Consider the following 18,568-nt stretch of genomic DNA (forward strand, 5'->3'; position numbering starts at 1 on the left):
CCAACAAACTCCCTTGCTGGGGAAAGGGGTGGGTGGGTGGGCAGCTGGCTCCTCCTGTCAAGGGTTGGGGATCTTCCCGCTGCCTTGGGAGGGGAGGGAGTTGGGCCTCACCTCTCCGGAGGTGCGGATAGCTCCGCGTGCAGAGGATCATCATGAATCGTGTCTCCAGGGAAGATTTGTCTCCACTGGTCGTGTCTGCTATTTCCTGCAGAGTCCAGGTGGGGGCAAGAATGGGGAGGGGAGACACAAAAAAGCCTTGGTTGTTTTTCACTTCCAGGTCGAGGGTGGTGAGAAGCTGGGCTAACCCAGTCACCCAAGGAGGCCCTTCCTCAGTCTCCACATCCCTCTCTGGCTCCCAGGGACCACATGGACTCACCCAGAGCACAGAGCACCCCCACCTTAGCCTTGGGGACACAGGACTGGGCCCGGGGGAAAGGCAAGCAGGGACTGGGCATGGAGACTCAGATTCTTCTTCCATCTTTAAACCCCTCTGAAAGCCTCTCTGGGGAAGTGTGTGTGTGCATGTGTGCAAGGAAAGATGGCCTAGCCAGTGTTTCCCCAAGTGTGGTAAACAGGCAAACGTGTTTACACACCACTTATTTATTTCCACAGTGATCTTCGGGTCAGTTCTATTTACATCAATATGAAATTTCCTTTAAAATAACTCAATTTGGGAACTTCCCTGGTGGTTCAGCAATCAACACTCTGTGGTCCCACTGCAGGGGGCGAGGGTTTGATCCCTGGCCAGGAAACTGGGACCCCACAGGCCACAGGGCGCATTCAGAAAGTAAAAAATAAAACAACTCATTTGGGGTTAAAATAAGAGTCCATTTAAAGCACTATTCACAGCCGGTGGTATATAGCACCATTCTGGCGGGTGGTTGAGTGGTGAAGTTTGGGAAACACTTGCCCAGCCCATTTTTCATGCAGTGGGGTTCTTTGGAGGTCCTGAAGGGGAGAGAGAGAACCTGGGGGGCAGGCCCCCAAATCGTGCCTGACTCTGCCCGCTCAGCCCCACCCAGAGGCACAGCCAGACTCAGACCATTAAAGCCCGCGTGAAGAACAGGGCACTCACCAAGATCTCAGCAGCCACCTGAGGGCAGGGAGGAGAGAGAAGGGAGAGAGGGGAAGGCGAGAGTCAGAGGAGGCCCGGAGAGGGGGCGCTGGGGTGCAGGTGAGGGAGCCCGGCTCGGCATGCGGGGCGGGCAAGGAGGGGCTGGGGGGACACCTTCCCCTGATCTTTGAGATGGACTCAAAACGAGGACAGGTCTGAGAATTAACGATGGACGTGCTTACTGGAGGGATAACCGGAGGACACAGGGCAGGACACCCTGCCCCTCTCGCCTGCCACCGAGAAGTTCCATGTGAGAAGTGCCCTGTCCCTACACCCTTCATCACATCGGGGTTGAAGGGTCCTCCAGAGACCTGTCACACACCCTCTCATGTAACAGACAGGACACAGGAAAGCTGAGGCCTGGGGGGTGGGGACACGCAGCTGATCAGGTGGGAAAATGCCAGCTGCCCCAGTCATCTCACAAGGGTGAACTTCCATCACTGCATCATGCTGAGCACAAAGTTCTGAGGTTAGGACACTATTTTGTTAGGCAAATGGCTGTGACTCGCAGGGCCTGGGAACGAAATACAGTCAGCCCTCTGCTCCCCCCGGGTGGAGTTTTGCTTTTGCCTGTTTACCCAAAACTCTGCTGACTACTTTATTCTGTTGAGCAGACTGAAATCATCCTCTTCATAAACTTCTCAATAGCTTTATTCTTTAGAAACCATTTTTGCCACATAAATTTGTAATGTCTATCAAAGTTCAAAATGCACATGTCTTTGATCAAGCAACTATGTTGCTAGGAATTTCTCTTGCAAATAAACTAGCCAACTATATCTTTGGAGATACACTATAAGGGTGCTCACTGGTAATAGAGGAAAACTGGAAACCTTTACTAGATTGCTTGTTAATGGAGCTATGGTTCATTTAGCAATGGAAATCCTCTCAGCTAGTAAAAAGAATGGGACTGGTCTACAGGACTGCTAGGAGAGAGCTTCCATTTAAATCAAGCAAGAAAGTAAAGTACACCATGTTGCATATAAGTGTTTCTTTTACCTCAATAAGAAAAGATAAAGTATGCTCACTCTTACATATTTACTGGGAAGTTGTGCTAGAGGGATAGTCAGGATACTGTTGACAGTGATTACCTTTAAAGAGAAGGACTGGGGGAAGAACTTTGGCATTGTATTTTTCCTGAAATTTTATGTTCATATTTTCTCAACATACAAACACATTATTTTAATTTTTTAGAAAAAAGTCAAATAGGAGCTATCAGAGCTACTAGGATTATGGGATGTTTCTGGGTTTGTTGTTGTTGCTTCGTTTGCTTTTTTAATTTATTTAGCTGCACCATATCTTAGTTGTGGCATGTGGGATCTAGTTCCTTGACCAGGGATAGAACCCTGGCCCCCTGCATTGGGAGCATGGAGTGTTAGCCACTGGACCACCAGGGAAGTCCCTGCTTCCAGTTTTATCTACACTTTCCCACATTAAAAACAACCTGGTTGGGACTTCCCTGACAGTCCAGTGGTTAGGACTCCTCGCTTCTACTGGAAGGAGCATGGGTTTGATCCCTAGTTGGGGAACTAGATCCTACATGCGGAGCAGTACAGCCAAAATAAATACATAAATAAAAGCTCTTAAAGAAAAAGATCTATTAAAAAAAACACAAAACCTGGTTGAACCCCGAAGACATTATGCTAAGTGAAATTAGTCAGAAAAGGACAAATACTATTATGATTTCAAATATGTGAGGTACCTAGAGTAGTCAATTTCATGGAGATAAAAAGAACAGGGCCTGTGGGGGCTGGGGGGAGAGAGGTGGGTGGTTACTGTCTAATGAGTATAGACTTTTAGTTTTGTAGGATGAAGAGGTCAGTGGATGGACGGTGGAGATGGCTGCACAACAGCATGAATGTACTTACCACCGATGAACTACACTTTGAAAAGGTTAAGATGGTAAATCGTAAGATGTGCTAAATGTACTTTACCACAGTTTTTTCAAACGTTATGCTAAAAAGTCTAGGATTGCTATTTTAAAAAGAGGGAGATGTTTAAAAAAATTAAACAAAAAGGAACCTAAAGTACCAAAGTTTCTTCACTTTAGATCAGAGAACCCCCAGATATATTTGTTTTTGCAAAGCATATTTAAGATCATAATATTTGTAATATGAAAAATGCAGTGAGTTACTATAATAATTTTCCAGATAGTCAACACAAGAGCTTTTCCTTATTAGCTCAGCTACTTCATGCCAAAATTAATCTGGGCAAGTCCTCCAAAAGCTAAACAAAGAGTTATCACATGATCCAGCAATGCTACTCCTATATAACCAAGGGAAATGAAAATATTCATGCACATAAAAACACAAATGTTTACAGTAGTATTCATAATCGTGAAAAAAGTAGAAACAACCCAAACATCTATTAGCTAATGGAGGTAAAATATATATATATCTCCATGAAATGAAATATTATTTGGCAATGGAAAGGAATGAAGTACTGATATATGATATGATATGGATGAAAATGTATAAAAATGTTATAATAAAGTAAAAGAAGCTAGCCACAAAAGCCACATATTGTAGGATTCCACTTATATAAAATGTCTAGAATAGGCAAATCTATATAAACAGACAGTAGATTAGTGGTTGCATAGGGCTGGGGGGTTGGGAGGAAATGAAAAGGAACGCAATTTGTACAGGGTTTTTTTTAGGGTGATGAAATGTTCTAAAATTACCATAGTGATGACTGCACAAATCTGTGAAGATACAACCACTTAACTGTATACTTTAAATGGGCCAGTATTATGGTATGCAAATTATATTTCAATAAAGCTGTTGTATTAAAAAATAATCTGGAGATTGAATTATCTAAAAATGGTCACAACTCTTTATTTCACTCTGGGTCTATAATAATGAGATCATTTACATGATTTATTGCTCACATGGGAACACTAAGTAAAGAGGAAGCTATTTGCAATACTGTGGGGCACCAGGTAAATACCGGACATATGTCACCTGATCATAACAGACCCAGACTCCAAGAACTTAGGGTGGGAAGGAAGAGGTATAAAACCATCAGGCACTAATGTCATTATTTTTCTGGGGAACCTTGGCTCTGCATATCAAATGCCTTCAAGTTTTGTACACTTTGTAGTATTCCCAACTCACCTCTAGAAATCTATTCTAAGGAAAAAAAATCATGAACATGATGAGAGTTGGTTACTAGGCAAAGGGCTGGTTAAACAGTTTGGCAGATTCTTAGATGGAATAGTATTTAGCCATTAAATGATGCTGTTGATTTTTAAAAAATGATATATGGGATTTCCCTGACAGTCCAGTGGCTAAGGTTCTGAACGTCTACTGCACAGGGCACAGGTTTGATCCCTGGTTGAGGAACCAAGATCCCACATGCTGTGCGGTGCAGCCAAAAGATAAAATTTAAAAAAAAAAGTAACCATATTCACAAAATATTCATTTTTTAACTGTTATAAACCAGGAATCTATTTCTATAAATACATAAAGACAACTAAAATGATATACTCCATTAACAATAGTTATTACTAGCAGCAGGATATGGGGTTTTGTTTTGGTATTTTCTAAAGTTTCTACAAAAGAATATGTATTACTTGAGAAACCAATGTTTCTAGATGTCAGACAATGAGTCCACACTAAGATCAGGGTCTAGCACCTGCAAATCTGGAGAAGCAGCTGAGCTGGACAGGGCCTGGCTCTGGCTCCCTCAGTTGACACCACCCAGGTTCTCTCTCCCGGCTTATCTTCTGAAGAGTGGCGGCCAGCAAGGCCCACTATTGCCCCCTGCTGGCAGCAACTAGAAGCACAGCTTCCCAGGGAGACCCAAACACCAAGTGGAACTCCCTGGAGGATGGATTTTGGGATGGAGGATGGATTTGGGGTGAGTTTTAAGGAGGAAGGGCTTCCCTGGCGGCTCAGGTAGTAAAGAATTTGCTTGCAATGCAGAAGACCTTGGTTGACCTCAATGAACTCCCTTTCGAGGGCTCCCAGGACATTCCCTTCGACCTGGATCCCATTTAAAAAATAATGACCTTTAGCACTCAGGCCCCCTTCCCAGTAAGCTCCAAGACCTGCTCAATCAGTGGCCCAACTCCACCTGGGCCACTGATTTGCTGTGTGAGTTTCAGGGGTCATTCACCCTCTTTGGGCCTCCATCTTCCGGTTATAATATGAGGAGTCTGACTCAGACAATCCTCAAGTTCCTTTCAGATCTGAGGATCTAGGGCTTGAGTCCTACTCTTCACACAGGAAATGTCAGTAGAATCAGCACCACCCTCCCAAGTCTCTCTTTGAAAGTTGTGGAAACTGTCACAGTCTCACTTCTAAGGGTGGAGAGTTGCAAGGGGCTGAAAGTCTCAGTGTCAAAAAGTCACACCAGCCCTGCCCCTCCAGGCACCTTCCTCACTCCCAGACGGCCAGGGCTGGCATGGACAGAAGTCAGCTGGAGTCACTGGGCAGGGGGAAGGGGGTGGTGGGATGGGGTGTCTCACCTGGGCATCTTCCCGGGCCCGTTCCCGATCTTCTCCTCCCTCCTCACGGTTCCCCTGCAGCAAGACCAGAAGGAAAGGTCAGCCTCCAAACATCCACCCTCTCCATCCCTCAGCAGCCAGAGGGCAGTACTCAGCCACTCACCTCTCTGAACGCTCTCCCGCATCTGTAACATGGGGACAGGGATCCTGTCTTCCCAGGGTGGTGGTCTTGAGCATGAACATGAACATGAACACTCGGAAGGCACTTGGCCCAAGGCCAGAGTCGCACAGTGAGCTTGCTATAACTGTGCCTCAGGGTGTAGTACCCGGGTTGCGAGAATTCAAGAGCTGGTAACAGCTGTTATTTTTCCCCCCTGTGTTTATTTAATTTTTATTGGAGTATGGTTGCTTAGTCTCTACTGTACAGCAAAGTGAATCAGCTCCACGTATGCATGTATCCCTTCTTTTTTGGATTTCCTTCCCATTTAGGTCACCACAGAGCACCAAGTAGAGTTCCCTGAGCTAAACAGTAGGTCCTCGGTAACAGAAGCTCGTGGATGATGACACAGGGAAAGGTCACCCACAATGGCTCTGTCCTGTCAGCTGGGGGCCCAACAAGCCAGGCTGAGAGCAATCAGGGAGGGCTGCCTGGAGAAGGGGGCACTAAGTCAGCTTTGAAAAGTGAACAATGGAGAAGGCATTGCACAAGTAGCAACCGCCTCGGTGGTAAGAATCTTAGGAGGCAGCAGGGGAAGACATCCTCTTTTCATCAGGAGTGAACCCCCTGCCTCTCGTAGCAGGCAGGGGACCCTTCCCCCACTGAGGGCCCCAGAGGGCCAAGCGGGTCTGGAGCTGTGAATTCACCCACCGTGGCCAGAGAGATGAGGATCCTCTTGAAGTGACCGGACGTGTCTGAGCTCAGAGCATCCTCCAGGGACTTGTGATAGTCTGAGGCAGGAAAAGGAGGTGTGAGCGGCTGCTGGCCGAGAGTGGGGGAGGGGTCCAAGAAGCACCGATTTAAGCCAGAGCAGTGCTGGCGGGGTGGTGGGGATGAAGGAGTGTGTCCTTAGCTCCTGGGGGCCACCAGCCACCCTGCTACTGATCTGCCGCGGGTCCATCACCTCACTCTGTCCCTGTCCCTGCTGAGTGCTCAGCGCATCTCCCCTCCCCTGGACAACAGCCTCCCTGTCTTCATTCTCTCCTACCTTCCCCCCTCCATGGCAGTGGCTGAACCCAAAGGCACAGCTCTGATCACGTCACTGCCCTGCTCAAAGATTCTACCATTTTAAAGCTGCTTAGAAGACAAAAGCCTTAAACATTTCTGACTGATACTCAAGGTTCTTCAGAATAATATGGAATCACTTATTAAAAAGTTATGAAGAATTGCAAGATGGTGATAGTAAAGCATGCAGACACAGGGCCTTCTGAACACGGGGTATGTGTGAGGGCACAGGCCACATACCCGTGAAGCCGCCCTCCCCTCTCCGGGGGCCTGCGTGCTCTCTCTCCCACTCCCAGTCAAAACCCTCCTCTACCTCCAGGCCTTTGTCCTGCTGGGACTCTCTCGGGGGCACCTTCCCCCAGACACAGGGCTGGGCGCACCCAAGGGGCTCATCACAGCCTTGTGGCCTGAGCTGGGGAGATGGGGGGCCTGGCTCTTCCCCGGGGCCTCCCCGCAGCACTGGGCCACAGGTCTCCCGCACTCACCCTCCTTGTAGGCCTCATTGATGGCCTGGATTTCAGCATTGGTCCGAGTGGCCAGGATCTCGATGAGAGCCTTTTCATCTGTGCCGGCTCCCTAGAAGGCAAGGCAAAGAGGATCTGAAGCACAGCCCTGACCCCTATGCAGAGGCCCAAGGGGCCCAGGTCAAGGAGACTCCTGTTCCAGGACACTGCGCAGGAGGTCAACACTCAGATCAAGCCTCCCTCATTTTCTCTTTACCCCTTGCCCAGACCTTGGCACAATCAAAGGGCTACACCAGCTTGTAAAGATTTCCAGAACCTCCCATGAGAATTGCTTTGGACCAAAAATTTTAAAAAGCAAAGAATATAGCATATACAGGTGTGTGTGTATAATAATGCTTATACGCACATATCTCAATATAAATATTTATATATAAATACATAAAAAGGACAGAGGACATGCACCACAGTGTAACAGTGACCGTGGTCTCTGGGTGGGCAAGGGAATCACAGGTGATTTCAATATTCTTTTTTGTTCTGCTATGTTTTCTCAAGTTTTCATGGTAAACACATATTTGTCAGAAAAAAAAAAAGATGTTCTGTGCTTTAAGGAAAACAAGCTATATTTGTTTACATCTGGATTGGATGGGTGATACATGGACTGAGGCAGCTGGGGAGCCCACTATGCTAAGGTCCTCACTTTGGGGGAGAGGAGGAAGCAGGCAAGACAGACTGACTGACTGATGAGTTCAAATATCTGTTAAACACCCATTATGTGCCAGTCACTGTGTAAGCTGCTGGGGCAATGACTATAAAAAAGGTAAGACAAGTCTCTGTCTTGGGAGGTTACTGCCCAGGGGTTAACCGGTCCCTGAGTCCTCTGACCTGAAGGGTATCTTCATCAGTCTATTAAAAATTGGTGTGGGGACTCCCCTGGCTGTTAAGACTCCACACTTCCAAGACAAAGGACATGGGTTCGATCCCTGGTTGGGAAACTAAGATCCTACACGCTCTTATGGTGTGGCCAAAAAGTTAAGAAATAATGAAAATAAAAACTGATGTGTGGTGAGGACAGCCTGATCCTCAGAGTGTCCTAAGATCCATGGTCTAGCCCTATCCTTCTCCTCATTTTGTGTTTGTAAGTCATTCACTTTTCTATCCAGGAATTTTCAAGACAATAATCTTAATTGGCTTTGCCCAGGGAAAGTTTGTTCTTCTCTTAATCTTTAAGGAGACTAAAACTCTAGTGGATTGATTCACGCAGTTGTCAAATCAGGCTCCTGAGACAGACAGACGTGATCTGAATTCCAGCTCTGCTACTTTCTAGTGCTTTGACTCTGACCAAGGAACTTAAGCTCTGAGCCTTAGCGTCCTCATCTATAAAATGGGGACAAAAGCAAAGCCTCGCCTTGTGGGTTGACAAGACAAGGAACTACCAGCTAAGACACTGAGCCCAGGACAGGTGTGGGAGGGGCTCACACCCAACCCACCTGGGCTCAGGAGGAGCGCCTGTGTCCCCCAGCACCCACACAGACTGGACCCCATCCCTTTGGTGCCCACACTTTACCTCCATGGCTTTCTTCAACTGCTTGGCATCATAATGGGCTGGTGGCATCATGAGCCCCAGAATGAGCCTTGCCAGGTCTCCAGAGAGCTCAGACTTCAGGTCAGCCATCAAGTCCTGCAGAGGGCAGAGCCAAGGTCACGTCAACATCAGCACGTGACTCGGGACAGGTAGGAGACATGGAAGGAGGAGGCAGGGCTCCACGGGATGTAGGAATCGTGGGCATCTGTGTCTGCCTTGGCTGATGTTGGGTTCAAAACCACCGCCACCAGCACCACAAAGCGGATGGAGAAAACACCATGCAGGAGGGGGACCTGCCCACTCTCCTTGGAGGCAGGAGACAGGAAAGGAAAGGGGGCGGTACCATTTCCATCCTGGGAGAAACCAGTTAAAGCTAGATGCTGCTAATGCAGCTATATCCCTGATCGCAGCCCTAGGGGAGCCAGTCACACACATACCGCTGATCACAGGGAACACGGGGTGCAGCGAGGAGAGGCATGTGTGCACGCCGAGCTCCATCAGAGGAGAAGCATAGATGCAGGGCCTGGTGTCCAGGCTGAGGCCCTTACCCGGCCAAAGTGAGACTTAAAGGTCTGCCGGATCTGCTGCCGCTGGGCATTGCTGCGGTGGGCGATGATGTCGATGATGGTGTCCTCGTCAGTTCCTGAGACCCCAAAGCGACAGATCAGAGGAAGACCTTGGCCCAGCTCCCCCACCTCCCCCAGCGATGGGCCCCATCTGTCTTTGCCGGGGGAGAGGCCAGGCCAGCCAGCTTTATGCCCCTGCAGGAGCCTTGCTTCTGGCCTAGTCACTAACTTCCCCTGGATTCCTTCTGCACTTTTCTGCTGGATCACAAGTTAAGAAAAAAGAGGGCCCTGGGTTGAGAGTCAGAACTTCTGAGTTCTATTCCTTGTCTGGCCATGGTTGACCCCTTGGGCAGGTCCCCTCCCCTTCTGGACCTGACTTCCACACCTGCATCATGAAGAGCTAGAGAGATTACTAACGGATCCTTCCAACTGACAACCGGAGTCCTGCTGGGGACCCTATGTCCTTTCCCTGTGATCCCTGAAAGCTGGACCCCAAGTCCCTCCAACTGTAGCAAGCTGACTCAGGAAGGCATCAGGGTACCGCTTCCTGCCTCTCAGACCAATTCCATCAACCTCAGACCCTGCACAGGACTCTGTCTTTCAAGAGCATTTTTAGCCCTGTCATCTTCCTAGGTATTATTCTCATGAGACAAATGAAAATGGGGCCCAGAAGTTAAAAGGCTTAGCCCAAGGCCCCCTGGAAGGTTCTGTTAGACAGATGGGGGAGAGAGGGCAATGGAAGACAAACCCTGATGCTCTGCCCCTGCTGGCCTTCCTGAGGACCCACCATCCACCCACAGGTGCTTCCTCCCATTGGGACCAAACGGAGGCCTGCACATGGGTGACCAGCAGGGGGCGTCCCTACCCCAGAACTGGCCTCAGGTTGCAGGGTCCACATTGCTTATTTTATGCATGGGATCCTGACACCCCTAGGTGGGTTATGGGACTTGCTCAAAGTCACATGGTGAGTTAGCAAAAAAGCCAGAGCAAAAACCCACCTCATCACCTAGCACTTCTATACTAGGACCTGAGAGCACCTTGGTCTCTGGGATGGTTCCTGACAAACCCCCTCACTACCCTTTTCTCTATACTTAAGGGAGCTGGAGGAGGCTCCAGGGGGGTGGAGACTCAAGGCAAATAAAGTCCTTATTATCCTGCAGACTCCAGTCTGAAGCCTCAGCTTTTGCCCCTGCCGGTCCCATTGCAGACCTGCCATCCTCCTCTGCCCCAGGGTCTAACCCGACCCCTTCCAGGTGCCCCTTACCAAGCCCCTTCATGGCTTTCCGCAAGGCTTTGGCATCTGCATCAGGGTTGAAGTCACCAGCTGGGTGCACGGTTCCTTTCAGCTACAAGAGGCAGAAAGTGAGTCAGCAGGTGTCTGGAGGCCCCCCAGGGGCCAGGCCAGGAGAGGAGCATGCGAAGGAGGGGAGGCTTTCCCCAAGAGCCCCAAACCAAGCAGCTTGGGGGAAAAAGGCGGGGGTGAAGGCACAGCAGACAGACCCCTGTCCTAGAGCTGAGAGAGGGAAGAGGAGAGAGACAGACCCAGGCTTGGGAGCAGGGCAAATGCTGTCAAGGGCAGAGGGGCCGGGCTCCTGCCCCAGGAGCCAGCTCTGGCCCCACCAGGCTCTCACAACAAAGCCCTGCTCCCAGGGTCTTCTCGTTTCACAGGGCAATGCTCTCCCTGAAAAGGTAACTGAAATGTTCTGAAATACTGGAACAGAGCTGCCCAGATTTCATTTCCCCCGAATGACCTTCACAATGTTTTCTGTATCTGCCCACGCCCTATGCTATTTCTTAACACTTTAACTTAATTCAGCTACTGTTCTGTTTTACTTAAATACATTCACTTTGAAGTGTACTGAATACTCCTAAAGGGCAAGGGTTTTGGTCCATTTCGTTCTTTGATATAACGCAAGTACCTGACACAAGGGTAAGCACTCAAAAAATATCTGCTCAATGAGTTAATGAATGAAAACAATTTTATATGAATAGAAAATTGGTGTCATGTGTCATAATCAGATAACCCGCAAAAATAAATGCCATAAAAACAAAAATATATGCTTTCAAATATCACCAAATTTAACAAGATACCATGGCTCGCCAAGAGCTCTGAACCTGAAGCTAGCTCTCTCAGCTCTTCATGAAAAAGGAACATCAGCGACTGTGGCAAGGATGTGGCACCAAACTGAGACTTCCTCCTTGGCATTAACAATAATTGATTACTGATTTAAATATTGATTAAACTAAAGTGGAATAGCTTTCACACTGCATGAGGGTCAGTGTTTTTTTTGTTTGGTTTTTTTTTGGGTCAGTGTTATTTAATGCCATGCAGGTCTCTCCTCCACACACAAAAAAACTCATTTCTCATATGACTTAAGATCATCTTCAATGACGGCTCTTGTCTTACAATTTGGGAAACACTGTCCTAGAGCATTAGTGTTTCATCAGAGCATCAGAGCATCAGCCCTTGGAGGGCACCCGGACCGCCATGTCCAGCAGCCTCTTTGGAGATGGAGACAGAGGGAGGTGGGGGCCTGCCAAAGGCAGCTAGCAAGTGAGCAATAGAGTCCAAGGTTCCAAATATTTTTGTAGGGGCCAAGTGCTACCTTGGGGCTGGTTTGCCCTGAGGACTTCTGTGAAACTTTTTATTTTTGCCCTGTGTAGACCCTGGGTCTGAGGATGCTCAGGACAACCAAGAATCCTCTAGTACCACCAGGGATGCCCATCTGTTCTCAGCTTCCACGCCTCCAAAACCCAACTATTGGACCCAGGATGGGATAGGCCCCTCCAAAGAACCAACCAAATCTCCATTCAGCAAGATCTGTACGTAGTTAGTGGGCCAGAAGGCTCCCCAGCATGTTAGAGGTGAATGCAGGAATCAGATGCCAACACCAGAGTGCCCGCCCACCAATCCATCACTCTGCAGAAAACAGGAAGCTTCAAGACGCGAGACTCAGTGTCTCTGGTTGGCCACCAGGGGGCAGCTGGGTGCCAACCAGAGCAGCAGGAAGGTGCGCGCAGAGCAGTGGTCAAGAGGTCAAGCAGGAGGTGGGGAGGGTCTGACCTCTACTCGGGCCACTGCACTAAGCTCCCACATCTGATAGGCCACCTGCGCTGCCTCCGGGAAGAACTGGCCAGCAGCACTGGAATGGAGGGTGTTAGGGAGAGGACAGGAGGGAAGGTCATCGTGGGCACACTTCACACATACAACACACATACACACGCACACACACGCTTCAGGTAAACCCATCTGGCTTTACCCTCTCTCCAGCCTGGGCCTCACCCACTCACCAGAGCCCTCCCTCCACTTCTGAGAACCTTCTACCCTGTTTCGACTCCCGACAATGCTAGCTCTGACCAGCAGCCTTCCTGGCCCCCAGCCCCAGGCAGGAGATTTCTCGAATCCCTCATCCTCCCCTTTCCTATCTAAGTCTCCCCTCACAAACATGTCCACGACCAGCTTCGAGCCATGTCATCTCTACCTCTCCTTCTGCCAAGCGCCTTGGTTTATCAGCTGCCAGGTAAATACCTGCTGAACTGAACCAGCTCCCAAGGCACCTACCAAAGGTAAACAGGAGGCTCTTGTATTCCCTGTTTAACTGGATCCTTAGAAGTCCCGGAGAAGGGAAATCAGAGTACCTGTAGTTCCCTTCCCAGCAACCCAAATCTGGTCAAGTCATGCCCCAGTTTAATCCTCCTCCAGTGGCTGGTTCTCTGCTCTCCTTAGGGGAGATTCATGTGCCAGGAAGAAGTCCCAGGCCCTGCCCCCCTCTCAGTCTCATATCTCCCCAGCGCAACACAAAAGTGTGACCTCAGCTACATAAATGAGCCAGGCAGCACCTTCTTATCTCCAGGCTCTCTCTCCACCCCAAACACTCTCCCTCCAGGCCCTGTCTTCAACTCATCACCTTTCTCCTTGGATCTCAGCCTCATTATCTCAGGAACCTCCCCACTCCCACCTAGAGAGTGCACATAGACACGTACACTTCCCCACCATGTACACATGCCCAGGTCTGTGTGCCTTTCTAGGCTGGAGGCTTCATCAATGCTTCCCCTCAAAGCCTGCAGGTGGAGAGTGCTTAATGCATAGATGCTGAATAAATGAGTAGCCAGGGCAGGCATCTGTACTTTTTCCATTTAACAGATGATGAACCAGAGAAGCAGCTGAGAAGTTAGTAGCAGGGCCTAGACCCTCATATTATGATTGTTGATCCACATCCCTAGACTGCTTTCCAAGTTCACACGAGCAGACGTCTCCATGTAAGAGAGACCACACTCATGTGCGCGTACATGGACACTCAGAAGTCTTTTCACCTGTGCAGTGTTCTGACCTTCAGGGAATTCCCAAGTCTATCTAATCTATCCATCCATCCATCTATCCATCCATCCATCTATCAGGATGAGGCCAGGAGAATCCTGACCGGCCACACCTGAGGCCACGCCCTCCAGCCTGGGGCCAGGAGGCCACTTACTCATCATCTCCCCCACACAGCTTCAGCAGAGCCTTCTTGTATTCGCCAGAGGTGTCATTCTGGGGAGAAAGACAGAGAGAAAGGTCACCTCTCACCCAGCCCTGGGATTCTCTCAGACAAGAAGGGGAGGTCCTGCATAGCCCCAAACAGGGGCAGGCTGACCATGGATTTACAGGAGCCGTCACTCTCGGTCACCACCAAATAGTGGTGTGATGGTAAGCACTTACCAACTGGCTCTTTGGGAAACAGAGAAAAAGACCTGGTTTGTAGCGATTGCTTATCTCCTCTAATGGACAATTCCAAGCTACCAGTATGACTTCACTGCACATGGAATTAAGAATAGATGCTTTGGGGACTTCATTGACAGTCCAGTGGCTCAGACTCTGCACTTCCAATGCAGGGGGCTTGGGTTCTATCCCTGGTCAGGGAACTTGATCCTACATGCCTCAACTAAAGATCCCACATACCACAACAAGGACCTGGAGTGCTGCAGCTAAGACCTGGTGCAGCCAAATAAGTAAATATTTTTAAAAATTAGAAAAAGAAGAAGAGATGCTTCCCAAGCCAATGTGAGCCGGCCCCAACACACCCCTGCCACCAGATAACCCTAGCCCAGCCCTCCTATGTAAAATAGTCCATAAAATGGACTGAGCAAAAACACTGGGAAATGCCAAAACCAAACAAATGTACATTTGATAGACACGGCATATGCTACCTCATAGTGAACAAACTATAATGAAGGCTGTGAGAAGTTCTTTGGTAAAGAAGCAGACTTATTTTGCTTATTCTAGTTTTTCTCAGACATTTCCCATGAGCTATTTTTGCACATAATGCCTATGTAATTCTTTAGTTAGGGAGCACAGCTTGAACTCAGAAAGCTTTATCCCACTCACCCAAAACAAGCAGAAACCATCCAGCTTTACATCTGTCTCTTGAACAAGTCACATGGGCTGGACAGCCCAGAGTCACCACCTGGCCCAGGGGCTGCGAGTCCCAAATGAACCCCGCTGTGTTCACCTGGGACACCTGCCTCTGTCCTCCCGCCTTGCGCTGCCTCTAGGAGGTAGGCGCACCCTAGTGATGGAGCCTTCATCCCAGATTCAGCTTTGCCCCCATCATGACCTGGTCCTGCCTTCCTCTAAAGAGGCGCCTCACGTCTTACGAGCACCTTGCTTCTAAGCTGACACTTGCTTCTCTGCAGTTGCCTTCAGCTCCCTGAAGGTGGCACAGGCAGGGCCCCTGCAATTCCCACAAGACTCCACCTCTCTAGGACGACACCTTTGCTCCTGGGAGAGCACCCCAGCCCCCTCTGGAGCCCCGTGAGCACCTCACCTTGATCATGCTGTACAGAGACTTCTCGTACTTGGTCCGGAATATCTCCCGGATGTCGAGCATGTCCAGCTCGCTGCGGGAGACCATGATGCGGATCAGGGTGTTGTCCCGAGTCCCCAGGCCCTGCAAGACGAGTGGGTTTGGGGGATGGGGAACTGAGAAGAGGCTAGCCTGCTAAGAGTCCCCTGCTCAACTGAAAATACAATGTTTGTAATAAAACCTTAAAATTAAGAAGGAAAGAAGCCGAATGTTGCCATTCCCTCTGAAGCTCTCTGATGTCCCTCCTGCTTTTATCGTCTTCTTCCCCCACTTCGTGTCATTCCCGTCTTTGATTTCCTCGTAACTCTAAGCAAGGTATGGTTTAAATTTGCACATTTTGGAGCTCTGTAAATACACCACTATGCATTTATTTGTCCATCTACTCCTGATAGGCACTGGGTTGTTTCTAGTTTTTTCATGACATGGACCATACTGCTATGAATGATTTTATGAACACATCATACAGGCGAACGTCTCTGGATAGCTGGACCCAGCTGGGTCCAGTCTGGCGCTGGAAGACAGAGAATGGGCCACTTGCAGGGACTTTGGGCCTGTGGCCTCTGACAACAAATGACTGTGTTCATTCACCCTGGTGCACTATGAAGATATCACCACCTTCTGTGTTGTGTGTATAAAGTCCTAGGAAAATCTGTTCTCAGTACTCGCCAGGAACAGAATCCCTGAGTCCCTAGGATGAACATCACAAGTCTTGGCAGGCAATGCCAAAATGTCTTTCACTTCCTATGTATATTATATATAAACATTCTAGTTAATTAGCATTTAGAAATAAAGCATGGGCTTCCAACCCAGCTGGCTGGCTGGACTGGGGGCACGATGTCACTGCACCCCCTAAACAATCATGAGAACAGGGTAGGTATCTGGGTGGGAAGGTGTATGATAGGCAGCACCCCGGGCTCTGGAGCTCACCTGGGACAAAGTGCCATCACTCGGTTTTATGGCCAAAGCCTTGAATGCTCTCTTTGGCCAGTGGACTCCCAAGCATTTGCCAGAGTCCCGACAATCTTGTGGGGGTACACAGAGCCCCTCTCCCCAACCTCGGGCACATCAACCCCACCACGCACCTTCATGGCCTTGAATAGCCTCTCAGCAAAATACTCTGCGGTGCTCCGGATACACTTCACTGAGAAGAGGAAGGAAGAGGTAGTTATTCTGGCTGCCTTGGAAGGGCAATGGGGTGGCCTGAGCCCTTCTTTATTTCCATTCCTTGGGAGCCACCAAGTTCAAACCTGAGAAGAATCCTGATTCCTGATAATCTGAAATCCCTGAGGACCCCAAACCCACCACTTTTATCACAAACCCAGGGGATAGAGAAATCAGAACATGGGCCTGTTGTAATGTCGGAAGTGCAAAGACCCCCTTCATCTTTCTGGTCCTTTGGTGTTTCAAGGAACTGGGTCGGGTGGGAAGGACCTGAGGTGGGGCTAGACAAGGTGGTTCTTTAGAGTCTGCTATGATAGAACATTACTGGCCCAGCCTCTGGATCTTGCTGGCAGAGCGGGCCACAACCCGACTATCTGAGATAGGGTTGGTGGGGGACAGCTCTGGGCAAGAGGATGAGTGCTGGGCCTTAGCTCATTCCCAAGAAACACACTCATGCAACCTATCCCAGGCTCAGACACAGTGACTTTTGGAACGTCTGGCTGGCAAACTGACATTCTGGTTTTCTCCTTCCCACCTCCATACCACACAGTTCTCCTTTCCATTCTCAGCCCCGTGTTCCTGGGCCAGAATCCCAGAATGCCCTGGGAATGCGATGTCAGGACGTGCCCACAGCCTCTGGGTCAGGAGGCTCACTCCCCATCCCCATTTACCAGATGAGGAAACTGAGGCCCACTTAGCATAAGTGACTTTCTCCAAGTCAACAGCAGACTGAGAAGAAGGCTGAGTTTTGAATCTTGACTCCACCACTGACTGGTCAGCTCCTAGCTTCCCGCATGCCAAGAGTACCCCGATTCATTACAAAACTACCCCTTGGCAAGAGACACAGCCTCTGTGAGCTGCGGTTTTCTCATCCGTGAAATGGAGATGATGACAGTGTCCACTCCTGGGTCATTTGTAAAGAGTAAACACTCAGCGGAGCACCAGGCACACAGCAGATGCTCCACAAAACCCGCTCTCCTGGTCATGACTTCCTGACCCCTGACCCCATGTGCTTTTCGGCCCCATCACAAACATGGGAGCAGGGAGTCGGGGGCAGCAGTGTCCAAGCAGTCTCCCAGACCCCAGGCCTCGGCCACACAGCCCTAGCTAAACCTTCAGAATTCACCACCTGTCTGGTTTTCTCCTTCCCATCTCCATACCATACAATCCCTATGTCCCTGGGCCAGAGTCCCTGAATCTCTCAAAGGCCCTGGGAATGTAACCTTGGACATACCGACAGCCAGCATCAGCTTCTCAAAGTCCCCGGACAGCTCCCCTCGGATGCTGGCTTCAATCGGCTTCCCTGTGGTCTTCAGATACTCATCAAACACTGAGTCAGACAGAGAGACAGGGTGTCAAAGGCACCCTCATAACACTGGAAGCGACAGGGACTTCAGGAGGGGAGACGTAGTGGTCAGGACCACAGCGCTGCTGTGAAGGCAGGGCTGGCACTTAGGGAGGTGGCGGGAAGGTCGTGAATGTCACCGGCCACCATGCAGCCTCACCGTGTCGCTGTGAGGGACTGTGTACACCTCCTGTTCCAACATGAAGACAGGGACTGTACTGAGACGGAGGGGCTGAACACCCTGTTAAGACCTCTCATGAGGGACCATAGAAGCCACGGTCTTAAAATCAGGACTAGTGTTTGGGTTGTGGGTGAAGCACTATCATGCTCCTTAGCAGAAAAGGAAATGAGAAAGGAAATCTTGGTACAACCCCCAGGGGACAGCCGTAGGTCTTCTCTGGAGCTCACCCAACCGAAGATGCTGCTTGCTGCGATTTCCCAAAATGTAAATGAACTGGGCTTCATCTGTTCCCCATTTCAGTTCCCCTGCCTCATACAGGTCCTGGAGGGGAGAAGTGGGACTTAACTAACAGAAGAGACCCCAGGAAACAGAACTTACCAGCCAAGCCACTCAGAACCACTGCCAGATCCTTGAACATGCTAGTAATTGCATACACCTCTTAGCTTCCTTCCTTTCTTTCTGGGGAAACTCCTATTCAACTTTCAGGGCCCAGATTAAACATCTCATTTGTTTTCAAAGCACTTCCTATGTCCCAGGCAGAGTTCTCTTTCCCTCACTCCCTTTTCTAGACTTTTGTGTCTTTATAGCTTTGATTCACTGTATATTATAATATATAATATTTATATGCCTGGCTTCCCACTACAGC

The 18,568-nt window shown here is 49.3% G+C and overlaps 1 protein-coding gene across 3 annotated transcripts in view; it reads right to left on the reverse strand.

Annotated features, from left to right (window-relative positions):
- Window positions 1–18,568, reverse strand: part of ANXA6 (annexin A6) — a 47,733-nt gene that overhangs the window by 8,482 nt on the left and 20,683 nt on the right. For 2 of the 3 annotated variants that reach the window (XM_043913336.1, XM_043913337.1), the window contains exons 9-22: window positions 18,150–18,243; window positions 17,631–17,726; window positions 16,318–16,376; window positions 15,197–15,319; window positions 13,865–13,923; window positions 12,457–12,535; window positions 10,657–10,738; window positions 9,375–9,469; window positions 8,809–8,922; window positions 7,266–7,356; window positions 6,427–6,506; window positions 5,580–5,633; window positions 1,076–1,093; window positions 112–205 (exon numbers count right to left, since the gene is read on the reverse strand). In XM_043913336.1, coding sequence (XP_043769271.1) covers window positions 112–205; window positions 1,076–1,093; window positions 5,580–5,633; window positions 6,427–6,506; window positions 7,266–7,356; window positions 8,809–8,922; window positions 9,375–9,469; window positions 10,657–10,738; window positions 12,457–12,535; window positions 13,865–13,923; window positions 15,197–15,319; window positions 16,318–16,376; window positions 17,631–17,726; window positions 18,150–18,243 — 1,138 coding nt within the window. The remainder of the gene's footprint in view (window positions 1–111; window positions 206–1,075; window positions 1,094–5,579; window positions 5,634–6,426; window positions 6,507–7,265; window positions 7,357–8,808; window positions 8,923–9,374; window positions 9,470–10,656; window positions 10,739–12,456; window positions 12,536–13,864; window positions 13,924–15,196; window positions 15,320–16,317; window positions 16,377–17,630; window positions 17,727–18,149; window positions 18,244–18,568) is intronic. The other variant, XM_043913338.1, reaches the window with a different exon arrangement.

Source organism: Cervus elaphus, chromosome 9 (genome assembly GCF_910594005.1).
Source record: "Cervus elaphus chromosome 9, mCerEla1.1, whole genome shotgun sequence".
NCBI lineage: Eukaryota > Metazoa > Chordata > Mammalia > Artiodactyla > Cervidae > Cervus > Cervus elaphus.